The 19,717-nt window shown below is 32.3% G+C and overlaps 1 protein-coding gene and 1 long non-coding RNA gene across 2 annotated transcripts; both read right to left on the bottom strand.

Annotated features, from left to right (window-relative positions):
* Window positions 1–6,878: 6,878 nt before the first annotated feature.
* On the bottom strand, window positions 6,879–7,997 carry LOC108675152 (dormancy-associated protein 2). The gene is made up of 2 exons (XM_018163142.2): window positions 7,947–7,997; window positions 6,879–7,183 (listed from the first exon to the last, which is right to left on the bottom strand). Coding segments are annotated over exons 1-2 (231 nt in total). The 5' UTR covers window positions 7,949–7,997; the 3' UTR covers window positions 6,879–6,954.
* Window positions 7,998–14,925: 6,928 nt separating this feature from the next.
* Window positions 14,926–16,750, bottom strand: LOC125177705. Its single transcript, XR_007156626.1, has 2 exons — window positions 16,667–16,750; window positions 14,926–15,326 (listed from the first exon to the last, which is right to left on the bottom strand). It is a non-coding gene; the product is annotated as an uncharacterized LOC125177705 (long non-coding RNA).
* Between the last annotated feature and the right edge of the window lie 2,967 nt (window positions 16,751–19,717).

Genomic DNA, 19,717 nt, shown 5'->3' with positions numbered 1-19,717 from the left:
TAATTACGCAACACAGTTCACTTGGGATTCCCCGAATTTCCAGATTGCTGAACAAGCTTAGCATGTTGACAGCTGTGTCAACAACACGGCACCGACTGTGTCAACACGCCATATACTATGTCAACACGTCAGCTACTCCTAGTCTCTTGTGTTAGTTCAGACCCCGGCTATAAAACTGGAACTTGTGCACCAGGATTTCCAGACCGCGCAAACGCTTGCACCAACTAACATTTAGCGCAGCTACTACTTAGCTCACAGGTAAGGTATACGGCATGAAAATATGGGTTTCTTTCGTTAAATTTATGGTTATTGATTTTAGGGCACTGATACTTATTTTAAACATTAATAAGGGCACATGAAATAAATGAACTCAGCACGGGTTCTTTCATCCAAACCCAACACCAAACACATAAAAAATACAAATTAAATATGCGCTTAGTGTTTTTTTCGTTTCCTTAGGACATTTTTTGTGATTATGTTTTTATGATCTAGATTATGCTTTTATGATCGAGATTATGCTTTTATGATCGAGATTATGTTTTTTGCGATCTAAATCATGTTTATTGTCTAGATTATGCTTTTATAATGGAGATTATGTTTTATAATCTAGATTATGCTATATGATATAGATTATGTTTATAATCTAGGTTATGTTTATGATCTGGATTATGTTTATGATCTAGATTATGCTATGTGATCTAGATTATGTTTTTATGATCTAGATTATGATTTTATAACCTTGATTATGTTCATGATTTAGATTGTGTTTTAATGCTCCAGATTATGTTTATGATCTAAATTATGTTTTATGATCTAAATTATGTTTTATGATCTAGAGTATGTTTTTATAAACTAGATTATGTTCTAGAGGATTTGTTTCTCTATTTGCACTCAGAGAAATGAATGAGCTTCTGTCCAAAAAGCGATGCATTTTTACCCTTACATGGAGCAGCCTGACCCAGTTTTGCCCGACAGTCGTGCGAATCGGCGCTATGAGCAGAATGTGTGTCACCTACGGAACAATGTCATCCATTCATTTTTATGAGTGTATTTGTTGAATTCATTTAGTTCTTTATTATCCAAACGCGTATTAAATAATCAACTAAAAATAAATAAATTGATTAATAAATTACTTTATTGTCAGGTCAACCCTACAATTGTTTATTATCAAATATAAGTTATTTTAATGGCTGCATTGCAATGTATATGAACACATATGCGCGACACATTATATTGAACTTGTGGGGATTTTTTTTGTTAAAAGTATTAATAATTTAACAAATGAACATAAAATGATTTATGGGGCTTATGAATATTTTAAGGGGAGGCTTCAGCCCCGCTAAAATAGGCAACAATACATTAATTTTTACACAATATTATATTGCATTAAATTAATAAATCATAATACCTTAATATGTTCCCCTATTTTAATGCATTATATTTCATTAATAAATTATAATAAAGAAATTATTAAATTTATTCTAACATAACTCTATTATAACTTTATTATATTTATTTCCTTATTATAAATTAGTATAATACAGAAATTTTTCTGACCACAACTCTGGTCCATTAATGAATAAATACATAAAATAAATGTCAAAATTGATATATAAATCACCTTAATTGAATAATTTATTCGGCAGCTTCTGACTCAAAATAAATGTGATAATTGATATATAAATTAGCTTAATTGCATAATTTATTGGACATCTTTTTCAGCAATGAAGTTCCTCGCTCTAGCCCTGGCTATGGTCTGCCTTATGGTCTCCGTAACCGCCTTGCCAGACCCCCACCGCTATTATGGTGGTGGCTACCATGGTGGTGGTGGGGGATTTGTGGTAGCTGGTGGTGGATACCGATACGGTGGAGGAGGATACTATGGAGGAGGAGGATATGGACGTCATCACCACAGACATGGATATTATGGTTAAATGGAAACAATGGATGCATCTGAAATATTTGTGATATTGCAATTAGGTTCGCTGATTTTCAGTGTACATTGGTTAAATGGAAACAATGGATGCACTTGAATTATTTGTGATATTGCAAATAGGTTTGCTGATTTTCGGTGTATGTACAATCACTGTAAGACGAGAAGGTTACTGAGTTAGTTACCGCTACTGATAAACTTGCACTCAATGATAAACTTACGATCATTCACTGTAATTTTATCCGGTCAAGGTAAAATTGTGGTCACTGTAATTTTGTACGATCAATGTAAAACATACAGTCATTGATAAACTTACGAACTGATAAATGAAACGGAAGATAAACATGCTATTAATGTTAAACTAACGGTCTCTGTTATACTTGCACATCTTCTGGAAGTTGCTAAACTGTTCAAGTTACAGCCATTGTCGTAATTTTCTGGTATTTGGATATTCCTGAAAATTTTGACTGATAGAATTTTTGGGGTCAACCTTTATGTTTTGGATAGTTGTCTTGAATTATTTGGTCGCACTGATTTATTACATTTACTAACATTCTATTCAACAACTGTCACTGAAGATAGTAAAGGTTTATTATATGGAATCACCTGCCTTGTATGGAAATATCAATTGAGACTTTGCTGTTGCCTTATATTAACGGATTGGAAAGGAGATTTTTAATTGAGACAATAATGATTGGTCTTAGATTAATGGATTAGTTAAGAGACTTTTAATTGAGACTCTTATCTAAAGCCTCTAAATAATGGATTAAAAATAAGAAGCTGGTGCATTTGTATTCGTTCCTTTGAAATAAAAGCCATCGGGAATAAAATATTGTTTTATAAAAAAAACATGTGTAATCAAACGGAGAAGACATTAAAAGTTATACCGTTCGTTAGTTATATTAATGTCGGAAACAATCTATAAAGCTGGAAAATTAATTCAAATCTCATTAATTTCAATCTTTTCTAAATTAGGACATGACAAAATAACAAAATTGTTTCAAGGCTACAAGACGAATAATAATTTTTGTAATTTGAACTTTTTCGTGCATTTCCCCTGTAATTTATTTAAAAACATTTCAAATTTTTTTTGAACATCAGTATGTCGAAATCAAACGTAGAATCTCAATTGAAGTTAATCCTTACTATAATGTATAATTATAGTAATAATTAACTATAATTTTGTTCTTGTTTCCTATTATAACCGATAATTTAGAAATCAATAAAAAATTAAGTTTAACAATATTTAAAGAATATTCCCCGGAGGATATTTGCACACGATATAAGGATTATCTAATGGAATAATTCCTGTACCAGGATTTCGGTTTTAACCACAATAAATCCTTCATCGGAACTTACGCGGATTAAATTTTATATTAGTGAAATAATTTTCCATCTTCTTGAATGTTCCGCTGAATTATTTACTTTTTAATCATGTCCGGGCCTATTGCTGGGAAAAACTCAATAATTTAAAATTAATTTTTTTATCCTGATAATTGCTTTATCGAGACTCAGCTACTTGTAATTCCAGAGCTAGTCAGAGTAAATCGGAATTCAGACTAACAATCACAGAGCAAGTGAGATTAACAACCTCAGAGAAAATCCGAGTAACAACTTCAGAGCAAGTCAGAGTAACAACTCTAGATAAATTCAGAGTAACAACCCCGTAGCAAATGAAAGTAACTTCAGAGCACGTCAGAGTAACAACCCAAGAGCTAGTCAGAGTAACTGCAGAACAAAAGCTCCGAGTTACATTCTGAGTAGGGAAGCAAGCAACTCTGAATAACTCAGAGTACTCACCAATCAATTAATAGTTGAAGTTATCTCCTAACACATTGGGTGAGTGTTATTAAATAATGGATACAAAAACAATCTTGTATTAGTCTTCTTAATACTCGTTAAAATTTTCATCGATAATGCAGGGGTTCAACTGTTGAATGAACGCATTTAATGCATAGTATTTTTTTGACTCGCCATGCAAAAGTTTTTCTGATTTATCAATAACAAACAACTTTTGTGTATATATTTATATTATAAAAAATATGAGGGGGTCGAGTTCATTATCGTTTGTAGTTAACGGTCCATTTAATTAACCTAAAACTTCTGCATATTAAATCAAAGGCTCCTGACTTCAACATAAACTTAATCTCATTCGCGTCAATGTTCATAAATTTTTTCCATATTCCGGTTTGATTAAAGATTAGAATATTATTTAAGATTAGAATATTATTTAAGATTAGAATATTATTTAAGATTAGAATATCATTTAGGATAAAAATATCATTTAGGATTAGATAATTATTTAGGATTAGGATATCATTTAAGATTACGATATCATTTAAGATTAGAATATCATTTAGGATTACAATATCATTTAAGATTAGAATATCATTTAGGACAAAAATATCATTTAGTATTAAAATATCATTTAGGATAAAAATATCATTTAGGATTAGAATAACATTTAGGATTAGGATATCATTAAAGATTACAATATCATTTAGGATAAAAATATCATTTAGGATTAGATAATTATTTAGGATTAGGATATCATTTAAGATTAGAATATTATTTAGGACAAAAATATCATTGAGATAATAGATAATTATTTAGGATTAGGATATCATTTAAGATTAGAATATCATTTGGATTTGTAAAACTGTATCATTTTACGACGCTACGATCGTACCGAGTTTTGGTAGTATAATACATGCACTCAGGAAAATAAATTGGTCTGGTTTTATTGTCCAAATAGTGACACAATTTCTGCATGTAGCACTGATACATCCTTTTGCCGGGAATTTTCACTGTTCCCTGTACCAACATTTACTGAAATTTTCAGAGTGATTGGGCACAAATTAAACCTTATTTAGTACCCCATGGATCAGTTTCTAGTTCTCCCATAAAAATAAATAAAAAGTAAAGACTTAGTGACAACTTGAGACGTGAGGGACATGGGGGACAACCCCACATCCTCAATAAACAAATAAACGAGAACAACAACAACATCCTTTTGCCGGGCAAAACTGGGTCAGGATGACCCACACAAGAGCCAGAAGTGCATCACTATTTGGACGAAGTGTCTCAAATTTTTGAGGGTAGATGCATTTCTTAAGATTTTTCGCGCGATTTTTTTAACAATAAACATAAATTATATAAATATAATAATATGATAGCTAACTTCATCATAAACTAGTTCGCTATAATTCGAGCATCAGCGTCAGATTATTGGTTAATTATGTTAATTTGAGCAGTTAATTTAATTGTTTAAATAATCTGTTGATAAGCAACTAATGCAGTGCAAAAATTATTTACGGAGTTTGTGTTAAAACGCGGGAAAATTTAACAGAAATATTTAATGCTGGTTAAACTTGGTTGCACGTTTTTGATTTGTGTTCTTCGGGATTTAACCTCGTAAACATCTTGATAATCGTTGAGAAATCTTGATAAACATTGAAAAATCTTGATAAACATTAAAAAATCTTGATAAACATTGAGAAATCTTGATAAACATTGAGAAATCTTAATAATCATTGAGAAATCTTTATAATCATTGAGAAATCTTGATAATCATTGATAATTCTTGATAATCATTGAGAAATCTTGATAAACATTAAGAAATCTTGATAATCATTGATAATTCTTGATAATCATTGAGAAATCTTGATAAACATTAAGAAATCTTAATAATCATTGAGAAATCTTGATAATCATTGAGAAATCTTGATAAACATTAAGAAATCTTAATAATCATTGAGAAATCTTGATAATCATTGAGAAATCTTGATAAACATTAAGAAATCTTAATAATCATTGAGAAATCTTGATAATCATTGAGAAATCTTGATAAACATTAAGAAATCTTAATAATCATTGAGAAATCTTTATAATCGTTGAGAAATCTTGATAAACATTAAGAAATCTTTTTAATCTTTGAGAAATCTTGATAATCATTGAGAAATCTTGATAATCATTGAGAAATCTTGATAAACATTAAGAAATCTTAATAATCATTGAGAAATCTTTATAATCGTTGAGAAATCTTGATAAACATTAAGAAATCTTTTTAATCTTTGAGAAATCTTGATAATCATTGAGAAATCTTGATAATCATTGAGAAATCTTGATAAACATTAAGAAATCTTAATAATCATTGAGAAATCTTGATAATCATTGAGAAATCTTGATAAACATTAAGAAATCTTAATAATCATTGAGAAATCTTTATAATCGTTGAGAAATCTTGATAAACATTAAGAAATCTTTTTAATCTTTGAGAAATCTTGATAATCATTGATAATTCTTGATAATCATTGAGAAATCTTGATAAACATTAAGAAATCTTAATAATCATTGAGAAATCTTAATAATCATTGAGAAATCTTGATAAACATTAAGAAATCTTAATAATCATTGAGAAATCTTTATAATCGTTGAGAAATCTTGATAAACATTAAGAAATCTTTTTAATCTTTGAGAAATCTTGATAATCATTGATAATTCTTGATAATCATTGAGAAATCTTGATAAACATTAAGAAATCTTAATAATCATTGAGAAATCTTTATAATCATTGAGAAATCTTGATAATCATTGATAATTCTTGATAATCATTGCGAAATCGGCAAATGAAGCAAAAAAATTTTAGTGAAGTTACAGTTTTGGGGGAGTAGTTCATAGTCATAGGTTCTTAGTTACACAATTTATAAAATATAGAAGTGTTTCTTCACTTCTTTTACTTCGTTTTGTTTTTGCTAGAAACTTAAAACTGGCAGATAAAAAAACAAACTATGAATCACAGAATTTATTCAGTTCATCGTTATAAATTCGTAGTAATAGAATTTCTAGATTTCATAGTAATATAATTTCTATAATTTATAGTAATAAAATTTCTAGAATTCATATTAATAGAATTTCCAGAATTCAATATAATAAAATTTTTAGAATTCATAGTAATAAAATTTCCAGAATTTATAATAATATAATTTCTAGAACTCAACTAACAACCACAGCGTTAGTAACTATCCGCGATGGTAACCGCTCTGGTATCCACCACTTTCATGACCAGACACGTGACCACCACCAGCTACCACAAATCCTCCCGACGCTGATCCACCAGAGTGATGGTAGCCCTGACTACCACCACCAACACCATGGTGGTGGTTAGGGAAACCACCGACGTGGTGGGCAACCGGCGTAGCCCAGGTTGTGGTGATGCACAAGGCTAGTAGCAGAGGCAGTAGCAGCTTCCTGTGCACCCAAAAAAATACGTGAGATTTTATCCAAATAACGATGTAGTTTTAGCTCACCTGCGGGTAAAATTGACACAGTTTTGTTCCAAAAAGGGCGTATCAATGCTAAGTGGTTAAAGTATATTAGTGGTTATAGTGTCGCTCTATATTTGTTCAATATAACCCATATTTTTCTCTGAGAGTTAGGAGTAGATATTAAAATTGTTAGTGACGATAGAGTCGTCACAGCACTAAACTCGCCACTTATCAATATAAATAATATTATAATGCTCAAATATACGATACCTAGTGCTCGAATATTAGAAATGATGGTTTTTTAATATTAATTCTTCTATGAATTAATTGTTTGTAGAATTAAAGCCTTTTGGCGAAAATAAAATTTAGTCTGTTAATATAAAATATAGAGTTCAGTGGCGACTCAAGAGGATAGGTTTCAATTATTCTTAGAAAATTAAAGCAATAAATAAAACTGAAAATAAATAAATTAATGAGACAATTATTTCCATTAGCAAGGTGGGAATATTAAAAAAAACAATAAAGAGGGTGCTAATAAAAGTATAAATTGTGAATTTAGAATATATTTAAAAAATTAGTAAGTTTGTCGCTAGTTAGTAAGCTTAAATAATAATAAGACTCTTATTATAAGCAATCCTCATGATAAAAGACATACACTCTGAAGACATAAATTGAGTTTTTATCGCATATATCACTCAGTATTATATCATAATCATTAAACCTATTAATAATCTGTAAATACTCACATGATGAGACTTGAACAAGTAGCTGGTGACGCGACTAGTGAGTGAGGCTGGTAAATAAGAAGTGAGTTACCCAGAGAATGTACCGCCTTATATACTCTGTACTCATCTTCCTGCAACTCATCAGTGTTTACAGTCCCTGACAGCTCTGATCTCTCTTGCTTCTGGGGAAATGCATGGGGAAATTTTCAGGGCAATGCATTTACCTGCAATTCTCTGTTTCAATGACGTAGTTCTTTGAACGTGTGCGAAAATATTCTAGTTCTAACGAATTTTTAGCATTTACCTGCAATTCTCTGTTTCAATGACGTAGATCTTTGAACGTCCGTGGAAATATTGTAGTTTTTATGCACCTAATCAATTTTTAGTCTTAAGGAAAAAATATGGGACTAATAATGCACTCAGACTCATTGCTTTTACCTGAAAGTGTTCATGCATTACGTAATATACGTAATAAATACACGTTAAATAATCGGAATAATTGATAATGATAATGGTTATGAGTCTAAGGTATAGTTACGATTTACGATTTTCATGATGCTCCTCAACTATAAAAGAGTCAGAGAAAAGAATTGTAGAAGCTTTACCGATGAAGTAATTCTTTTGCAGGGGAAAATGTCGACATCTTGCGTACATGCATGGACTGTTTCGTTTACAATTGAATCTTGAAACAACAACCTTCTTATTGTTTTGTGTGAAGTTGACGATACAGATTTTTTTTTCCGAAAATTCATTTCGTCGCTCTGCCCCACACAACAAATTTAATTAATGTGGGGTAATAAGTTTAGTGAACGCTACAATAAATTTAGTTAACGACACGGCAAAGTATTTGAGTGTTTTGTATCACATATTTCATGTCACGTATAAATATCGGCAGGCAGCGCTCCCAGAGGCATGTTCAATGCATGCTCCCAGAGGCATTTTATGTACTATTGTTTAAAATACGGAATATATTTCAGTAATTAAGTTAAAAAATAAATGAAAATAAGTAAAAAATGAAAATAAATAATAATTAAATTTAATAATTAGTAGTTAAATATAAAATATAATTTCAGTATTTAAATAGAATTTAACTGAATAATTAAATTAAATTATCAGACATCTTGCATTTTCATGTAGTGAGGCTATCCTTCTGCAATTAGGTCCTGAATCTATGCCGCTCTTGAATTATAGCTACAATTTTAATTAATGTTAATTGATATTCATGTTTACATTAGCGGCTAGATTATATACAAAATATATTTTATATAGTATCATCTAATCTTGGCACATATTATATTACGGGCTGATTATATTATGCCAATTTACATATAGCAGTAATGCACACACTTATAATGAACTATTTTAAACCATATTGTCGAGCTAAAAGCATCTCTGAATATATTCAAGAAGAGGTTATTGGATTCCTAATTACTATTTTTTAATATTAAATGTTTTGCTGAAAAGTTGTTTTTGAAAGCAGTTTTTGCTGTGTTGAGTTTAATTTTAATTATGAAATATGAATGCAAAATGTGTGAAAATTCACAAAATGTGTGAATGTGAAAAAATAAGTTCGTGTTTTTATGGTATTTTTGGACTTAAATATTCATGAGTTATTTCCCACATTTAGATATCTATTATTGTTGAGCTATTTACGTTACGATAACTGACGACATGAAGATGAAAAATTCGTTAAACTCTCATTAAAATGAACTCCTTCTTGTTATATAAACTGGTAAATAACTAAACTGTATATAAACCTTTTATTTTAGGTAATTATCTATACTCTTTTAAAGAAAAAAGCTAATTTTAAGTAGTTCTTCTTAGTTTAGGTAGTTATTTATACTCTTATAAGAAATATTATTATTAAAAGCCTATATATTTTTGATCAGTCAGTATTTAGTCACAGTCAGTAACAGTCATAGGCATGGTAACATTATATTATCTTACCTGTACATTTAGACCTTGTTTATGTTCTCAAAGTTGAACAAAATTCAAATGAAGCAAGTTTAATTTTTTTGACGACCATAAAATTAATTTTTGAAATTATTGTATGCCTGCACGATTTCATATAAACAAACGTTGCATTTCGTGTATTAATTACACACAAAATTTACTTCGTCTTCGAAGAACTCACAAATAAAGACTATGATGTTCATCCAGTTTCTTTTAAACATCGAATTTTCCCTAATACCCAATTCAACATTATGGAATTGAGTAATAACGTGACTGAAACATAGATATGAGAATATATATTCAGGATTACCCCTCCCGTAGATATCTGACGTTGATTAAACATTATTTCAACGAAATAAGCCCTTATTCAACGTAATTTCAACGTCAATCAACGGAGTCTATGTCATCATGAGTCAGTGACGTCACTAGAACTCACTGCACACTCCTTGGCTGGTGAGGTAAAAATCTGAAAGATTCATTTAATTATAATAATAATATTAATAATAATTAAAATGAACTCTACTTTCATTGACAGGTGAAGTGAGTCTCTATACTTATAAGAGTATTTAAAATGAACTCTACGCTCATTAGCTGGTGAGGTAAGAGTCTTAGAAGAGATTCATATGAGTATTTAAAAGGAACTCTACGCTCATTGGCTAGTGAGGTAAGAGTCTCTACACTTATAAGAGTATTTAAATGGGCACCGTAATCCTTAAGTTCTTGTTTACACCCTCCTTGTTAGCTTGTGTACACAAAACTCGCTCTCTGACGTCACCATACCGTTCACTTCACAGAACTTCGGGACCAGGAAGATTGCTTCACTATTCTTTCTGTCAGAAAATTTTTCTGTTTAAAATTGTAGACTTTTCAACGTTGGCCGATCCATGGCCATTTTAGTTCAATAAGCACTTAATTTAAACAAGGAAATGATTATGTTTGTTAATGAAGTGCAACGCGCTGAACCCCGATGACATTTTCGCTTTTTGCACAACAAATTTTATCTCGGGTCTTTACAAAGAATCGAACAATTCTTTATTTTTCGTAATTAATATTTTGAATTTTCATTCCTAATTTTACTATGTCCTACTCATCTAGACCTCATCATTCCTTATTATTTTCTCTGGTGAGGAATGTGCCACTTTCTTCAACTCAATTCCTGAGCAAATATAAATGACAGAGATAAATTACATTTGAGAGATAAATGGCATATATAAATGGCATTTATATATTTGGCAGGTATAAATGGCAGAGGTAAATTACATTAATTTTTATTATATTAATTTATATCTGCCATAAAAATGGCAGAGATAAATTAAGCCACTGACTTGCATTAAAATTATCTTAACGACTGTTCCGCAATGATTATTTTTAGACCAAATACTGAATCGCATTGTTGAATATTTCCAGCCTTCTTTGAACGGCTGAAATTTTATTTTTCTAGTCGAGTCTGGAGGCCAGCAAAAATTATTATTGTAAGCAACAATTCAATACCGTACAAATTGTTTTTTAGGCTACAATTAAACATTTCTGTATTGTGTAATAGCCTGTCTCACCAGAGCCTTACATCAAATAATGATTATAAAGTTTTTCTTTATTTTTAAATTTCTCTGTTTAATAAAATTTGGTTTTGTCTTTATTTTTAGTGAATGAAGTTCCCTCTAACTGACGAGGGTTGATTCGAAGGCTAGTTTTTTTGAGGGATTTACACGCGTGCGGAGCTCTGAAGCTTTTTACGCTGCCCTTGCCATGAAATGGTTTTGTGTTGAACGTGTAACTTTGTCTAATAATAATAATAATAATGTATAATAATAATAATAATAATAATAATAATAATAATAATAATAATAATAATAATAATAATAATAATAATAATAATAACTCGAATAGACGCTTATTACTAACAGCCTTCCCGATTACATCGTTGGCGCTCCGAGTATGAACGCGTTCAAGAACAGACTAGATAAAGCTATGGAAAAATATGTGTTCAGACTAGAAATGCCTAGCACCACATCGAACCCGGTGGAAGTCTAGTAGCTACTTGAAACTATCGTCAGTTTGGAAAAGGTCCGGTCAAATGACACGATTTTAAATCTTCTGTGAACAAGTCACGAAAAGTTCAAGAATCAGCGACAGGCCACATCAGGCCTACACTTTAGCGCCGACATCGCTATGTTAAGTTATGTTATGTTATGTTACTGTGATCTGTGCCACGTTTACCCCGAACCACTGGAACGAACGACCCGACCAAAAAGTCAATTATAAATTTATACGGCAAGCGCACAAATAATTTAAAAACAAAGAAAACTTCGTCGGAAAAGTTCCGATGTCATCCTGCGTTATTAGTTGGTTAATTTAGGCTTTAGTGGATGAATGTTCATTTTATGAAGAAAAAACAAATTTACACGAAAGAGATTAAATCCTAAGTACAAAAAACGGACCAAGGAACATAAAAAAACAAACAAAAGTTGTACTTGAATTCTTTACATTTGTAGACTCCTGATGTATGTAACTGGTCTCCGAAACGTCTCTGATGAATTCGCATGGAGTTAAATTAATTTTACATCTACACATTTTTAATTATTGGTTAGCAATTCCAGCAATGCGATAAAAACGACTGCGTTGTCTAAGGACCGACAAACTTTGTCTCAGTGTTCCGCCTGTTTCCCAAGTGAAATATAATGAGCTGGAAAGGAAGAACATTGTTCGTGGAGCCTTTACGCTTATTTTAAATGGCAAAAATATGAGCCTTCGAAGTGGATTCTAATCTGAATTTCTTGAATTGATTAAAGAATTATTCGCTTTTCAGGAAATATTTTACTAAATTTCAAAGCGGAAATAAAAATTATCATTATCACTTTAGCACCCTTATGGAATAACGGATAATAAAGTAGCGGAAAATAGATCAGTATTCATCACTTTGAGTAATTAAATAAATTATATTATTAGTTTTTCCTAATCCAATTTTGAGCAGGAAGTTTTTACTTAGTCAACCTGATGTGCTGTTATTCTTTTACATTATGATTATTAGTGCACTAGAGACGAGATATAAATTTGGGATTCCATATGCTATTAACTATAATATGTTGATTATTTAGCCGGCACAGTTCATATACGCTTGGTGTCTACACTCACAGATATGTGTGTGACTTTGTTTAAATAGCTATGCAACTTCTGCGCTTATGTGGGTCATACACACCCAGTTTGGCCCACAACAAGGGCGTATGAATGCTACCTGCTGAAAGTGTGTCTTTATTTGTACAATATTACCCGATGATTTTTCTGAGTTGAATACCGAATTGAATAAAAAGCGTAAAATGTTCCGTTATAAAAAAATATAATCAAACACAAGGATAAATCATACACAAAGTCTGTTCTCGTACATAAATCTTATAAAACATAAAAAGAAAAACATAAAAATGCACAAAGAGAAAAACGTAATAAGAAAAAGAATATAACAAACATAAAAACATAAAAAGAAAGACATAAAAAACACAAAGAGAAAAACATAAAAAGAAAAAATCTTAAAAAAAACATAAGAAGAAAGAAAAACATGAAAGAAAACACGAGCAACCGTACGAAGTATATTTTGAACCTTGCACGTGTTATAAGTTCTTGTACACTCAGAGTAATTAGTGGGACTCTATCACACTAGCGATGTACTTTTTGCCCGTATGTGGGTCATCCTGACACAGTTTGGCCACGAAAAAAACAAGTGTATCAGTGATACATTAGCTCTCTCCTCCTGCTCTGGGTAATTAAGTGTGTTTTTTACCAAATGAGCCATGAATTACTCTGAGTGATATCAACCGACTTTACTGTGTAATACCTTATGAACATATTTTTTGCAATACCTTATATATATTTTGTCTGTAAAACCTTATATTTATTGTAACGATTCTAAGCTTTAACTAACAGCGAAGTGTGATTGGGATTTACTGTTGCTGAAATTTGTGAGACAGATCGGTCCAGCAATTAATATCAATGTCTTTTAAAAAATATAAAACACATTTTATTTCATTAAACTTTTAATGAAGTTTTTACACGTCTTCAAAGTTATAATCTCTGGACATTAAATAGTTATCCACGCCCCCGTATAATTAACGTAGGTATAAAATTATCCGCTTCAATTATAAACTAACTTAGACAATGTTAGTAAAACAATATTTTTAAGACAAGAGTTAACAAAACTTGAAAACAGCATTTGAATTTCTTAACTTATTTACACTTTAAACTGCTACTCTATACTTCAAATTAACTTGATTTTTAATATAACAACGGCTACGAAACACATAGTTCGACTTATAGCCAACAGGAAGATCACAAATAAAACTCATTCTCTGGTAATCAATTAAACTTTTACATTTCAATACCATGGCGGTTTGGATTGAATTTTGGAAAATTGTTTACGGGTTGTGATGGATTTCTTCATTTTCGGAAGACTGGAGTGACGCTAGGTAGCGTCGGTCGCGGGGTGGTGGTGGTTGTGGAAGATGGAGTGGTTCTGAAGGGCGGTATGGTTCTGGATGGCGTGGTGGTTCTGAAAGTGGTGGTTTCCACCACCACCGTATCCACCACCACCACCGTATCCTCCACCTTGCCCGCCTATTTGATACCCACCTCCTCCAATATAACCTCCTTTGACCCCACCAAATCCTTCAACATTTCCTCCAGCAGATCCACCAGTTCTTCCATCGGCCTGGTTCTCTAATGAATCACACCCTCTTTGGTGGAAGCCCCCGTTGTACACCACTGGATCTCCTCTAAAAGAGGGGCCAAATCCGCCGTATCCATCAAACTTGATCTCCCTGTTTGCTCTCAAATTTATCCTCGGAAAATAATCGTCAGTTCCAAAACCGAAACCGATAGCGAAGTTAGGAAACTGTTCAGCATTCCGCACGATGCGAACGTTGTGAGTTCTTGGGAAAGATTTTTTATTGCTGTTATCTCCGACAGGTTTGTTGCTGTAGCTGTTATCTCCGTCAGGTTTGTTGCTGTAGCTGTTATCTCCGTCAGGTTTGTTGCTGTNCTCCCTCCAGGTTTATTGCTGACACTCCCTCCAGGTTTATTGCTGACACTCCCTCCAGGTTTATTGCTGACACTCCCTCCAGGTTTATTGCTGACACTCCCTCCAGGTTTATTGCTGACACTCCCTCCAGGTTTATTGCTGACACTCCCTCCAGGTTTATTGCTGACACTCCCACCAGGTTTATTGCTGACACTCCCTCCAGGTTTATTGCTGACACTCCCTCCAGGTTTATTGCTGACGGTTAAGGGGTTTATACGGAAGGGAAATTCATCTCTTTTGACTCTCGCTCTTGCATCGAAATTTAATCCAAGTTCTTGGGTTTCGCGGTTCGCAAAACCCGAGTTTGTAGGCGCCGCCTTTGCTGCCACGGCCACTATCAGCCCCAGAGCAAACGTCAGCTTCATGATAGTTGCTTTTTTAATCTGGAGGATTAATTGAAAAAAATTTGAATGAAAGTGACGTAGATTACATTTAAGAATGAACTTACTCATTGATAATCCTCAAATAAAAATCGTGTGCAGGCGAGCTAGAAAGTTAATGTACGTATACAATAATACATAGTATAGTATAGTATAGTATAGTATAGTATAGTATAGTATAGTATAGTGTAGTATAGTATTGTATAGTATAGTATAGTATAGTATAGTATAGTATAGCAAAGTATAGTATATTGTTCATTGACTTCTATTATAATCATATGCGTTTAAAAATTACTTTTTAAAGCAGCACTTTTAAAGAATCCAGTGTCTCCAATGGTACACATGTACAATGAATTTCTGATTTTATTTTCGAATATTAAAAAAATTAATTTTTCAGTTTTTTTAATATAAAAGAATAAATTTTTCAAAATTATTCAATCTTTCAATTGATTCATGGATTGTTTCCGACTTTACGCAAGTGTTCAAGATTTCAAATAGATTGGACAGGTAGAAGTGTGCTGAAAATTGATTATAAGATTTGTAGAAGACAAAATTATTTTTTAATTTTTTAAAATTGAAATTTCTTTTAATTTCTAAAATTATTTATTTTGTCAATTGATTCATGAATTGTCTCCAACTTTACGCAAGTTTGTAAAATTTCGAGTAAATTGGAGAGGTAGAAGTGTGTCAAGTATCGATTATAGGATTTTTAACAAACAAACAAACAACAAGAAGCAAAGTTAAAGAGAAGTTTTGTAATAAAAATACTGGAGATCTGATACAAAAACTGGGAAATTATGAATAAAGGTATTTCAAGTCGAAACAATCTATTTTCAATTTATAAGATTAATTTCACAACTTATGGCACGTGTAACAGTGACTGAAAATTACGCAATTTATTCATCATTAATAATTTAAATTTATTATATTGTTTCAAAAACTAATACTATATATATTTTTAATACTAATCTATTACTAATACTACCGCGAGATTGTTTCAAAAACTAACACTATATATACTACTAATACTAAACTAGTACTACTAAATAATTCAAATCTTAAAATATAATACTAACTATACTATTAATATTAATCTATTGCTAATACTACTAACTAATTCAAATCTTGAAATATAATACTATATATACTATTAATATTAATCCATTGCTAATACCACTAACTAATTCAAATCTTAAAATACAGTATAATAGTAAATATACTATTAATATTAATCCACTGCTAATACTACAAACTAATTCTAATCTTAAAAAATAATACCAAATATAGTATTTATATTAATCTATTGCTAATACTACTAACTAATTCAAATCAAATCACCGTACCTTCAATTATAAAGATTAATATCAGTTACTATAACTCGAGGGCTACGCGTGGAAGATGTCACCTCGCCAGCGCCCGCTGCACGATTGATGTTCTTGACGCGCATGCCACGCAGGTAACCTGGCTCACGTCATGACGTACGAAGCTTTTGTTGACGTGTGGATTTAGGATTTGTTTAATCTGTACACATGACAATATGGCGCCTGTGCACTCAAAGAAATATAACTCAGTACTCACTGCAGTGAGTGACAGAGAGCGCATTTTCTCGTCGACGAAAACGTGAAGTTACGGACAGACAGACGGACGGACGGACATGGCGAGCACAATAAGACATTTTTCCATAAATGAGAAAATGCGCTAAAATGAGGAAACTTTGTCCAAACATCGACGTACTTTTTGTCCTTGTGTGCGTGGGTTATCCTGACTCGGTTTGGTCCGGCTAAAGGGCGTATAATTGCTATACGTCCGATTAATGCTCGTGCTGTGAAAAAGAAAGTGTGTCACTGTTTGGAAAAATCACATCCATTTTTTTTAGTGCAGACCCGTAGCTTGTTGTGTTAAAGTTCCCAAGGAATTTAGCGGTCGCAATTTGCTTCGTGCTTTTGCCTCATGTTTGTTAGAAGCCTGCAGCCGTTCTTTAGTATAACTGCATGGCGAGAATTTTTTATTTAACTGCATGGGGATTTTTTTTATTGAACTGCATGGACAGAATTTTTTATTTAAATACATAAGAACGATTTTTTATTTACCAGCATGGACAGACTTTTTTATTTATATGCATAGGAATGATTTTTTAATTACCTGCATGGACAGAATTTTTATATATATATACATATGAATGATTTTAAATTTACCAAAATGGAGAGAATTTTATATATATATATACATGGGAATGATTTTTTATTTACCAGCATGGATAGAACTTCTTGAATTAAATACATAGGAATGATTTTTTAATTAACTGCATGGGCAGAATTTTTTTATTTATATACATAGGCATAGGAATGATTTTTTATTTATCAGCATGGACAGAACTTTTTTATTTATATACGCAGGAATGATTTTTAATTACCTGCATATACAGATTTCTTTATTTAAATACATAGGAATAATTTTTTTATTTACCAGCATGGGCAGATTTTTTCTCACTATAGGATTTGCTCTAGGAGTAGAGACGGTGAGTTGTTTGTGTTTTTTACTAGGATGAATATATTGAGTAATTTTTTAATCCAGAGAGAAACTTTTGAACACTATTCGTCGCCTGGCTGTGATATTTGTCATAGCCGAAGGTCAGATTTTATCAGTTTCGAATGCAACGGAAATACGGTGAATTTTTTCAAATTCGAAATATTTTACTAAATTTCGAGAGCATTTATATACGATGAATTTAATTTTGAGCCTCAGTATCGCAACTAAGAATAGTCCACTAGGCATCTCACGATGAATCAACGATGAATACGCGTATATGTTGAATTTACGTCTAGTAAACGTTGTTTCAACGTTATTTGATTGGAGGACCGAATTGTTGTTATTTAGCGTTATTCGTTTCATACTCGTTATTTATTCGCCCCATGCTCGTTATTTAGTCGCTTCATTATCGTTATATATTCGCTTCCTACTCGTTATTTATGCGCTTCTTACTCGTTATTTATTCGCTCCATGTTCGTTACTTATTTGCTTCATACTCGTCATTTAATCGCTTCATACTCGTTATTTATTCACTTCATACTCGTTATTTATTCACTTCACACCTGCTATTTATTCGCTTCATACTTGTTATTAATTCGCTTCATACTCATTGTTTATTCGCTTCATACTCGTTATTTATTCGCTTCTATGAGCTGAAATATATTTACTCAAAATTTAGAATTTTTTTTGTATCTTTTATAATTAAACTTATGCATTATTTTGAATCTGGCGTATATTTACCGACATGCTCAAATAACTCGATGGCCGGGAACTTCATGACGAACGTGGGTAGTTTAAATAATTACATAATTTGCCAATACAGATTTTTCAAGGGTTGAAGTTTAATATAACGTCCATTTAAAATTGGCACTCTGTGATTTATTCCTATTTCTTTGAATACATTAACCGTCTTGTTAGCCTGGCAACGAGAGTTACCTTCTATAGACAAAAGATTAACCCTTAATCTACGGATACATTACCCGTCATCAATATCATTCGTACCTAAATGCCTGGTAGCGAGAGATACCGTATCGTTCCCGAGGTACGGTTCCGAGGCCTGGTATCGAGAGATACCTTAAGTTAACCATTTTTCTAAGTAAACATTAACAATCTTTAAGTTTATTCGTACCAAAAGGCTGAACTAAAATTGGTTTAGTGACCGTCTCGAGCTTAGCATTCTTGCAAATCACCTTATACATCAGGCCGCTGGATTAACGATGGACATTCCCAGAGACTCGGTGTTTGCCTTCGCTTGTTTGAACTGCACATTCGTTCTCAGGACTGCATTGCTGCAACCTCCGGTCCTTCTCAGAACTCCTGGGACTTCGGGGAAAAGACTTTCCGACGGTTTTTCGCAGATTTCACGAGACTTCGGCGGTAATACTGGCCGACTGTCTTTCCTAGAACTCCTGGGACATCATGAAAAAGACTTTCCGACGATTTTTCGCAGATTTTCCGGGACTTCGGCGGTAATACTTGCCGACTGCCTTTCCCAGAACTTCTGGGACTTCGGGGGAAATACTTTCCGACGGTCTTTCGCAGAACTCCGGGGACTTAGGGAGAAAAATATCCCACAACTTTAAAGACTTTCGGGGTAAAAGACTTTCCCATGCAGAACTTCTTGGACTCTGGGGAAAAGACTGTCACAGAAATCTTGGGACGTCGAGGGAATTTTCGACGATCTTTCCCAGAACTCCTGTGACTTGGGGAGGAAAAGAGTTTCCGACGGTTTTTCGCAGATTTCCCGGACTTCGGGGGTAATACTACTGATATGGTAATTCTTCTTCTTCTATGGTAATTCTTAGTGCTCCTGGAATTTCAGTGGGAAAAATGTGCTAGAACTCACAGGACTTTCGGGGTAGAAG

The sequence above is a fragment of the Hyalella azteca genome, unplaced genomic scaffold (assembly GCF_000764305.2).
Source record: "Hyalella azteca isolate HAZT.00-mixed unplaced genomic scaffold, Hazt_2.0.2 contig4286, whole genome shotgun sequence".
Taxonomy (NCBI): Eukaryota; Metazoa; Arthropoda; class Malacostraca; order Amphipoda; family Hyalellidae; genus Hyalella; species Hyalella azteca.
Note: the sequence above shows the minus strand (reverse complement) of the source record. Positions and strands in the feature narration are given on the sequence as shown.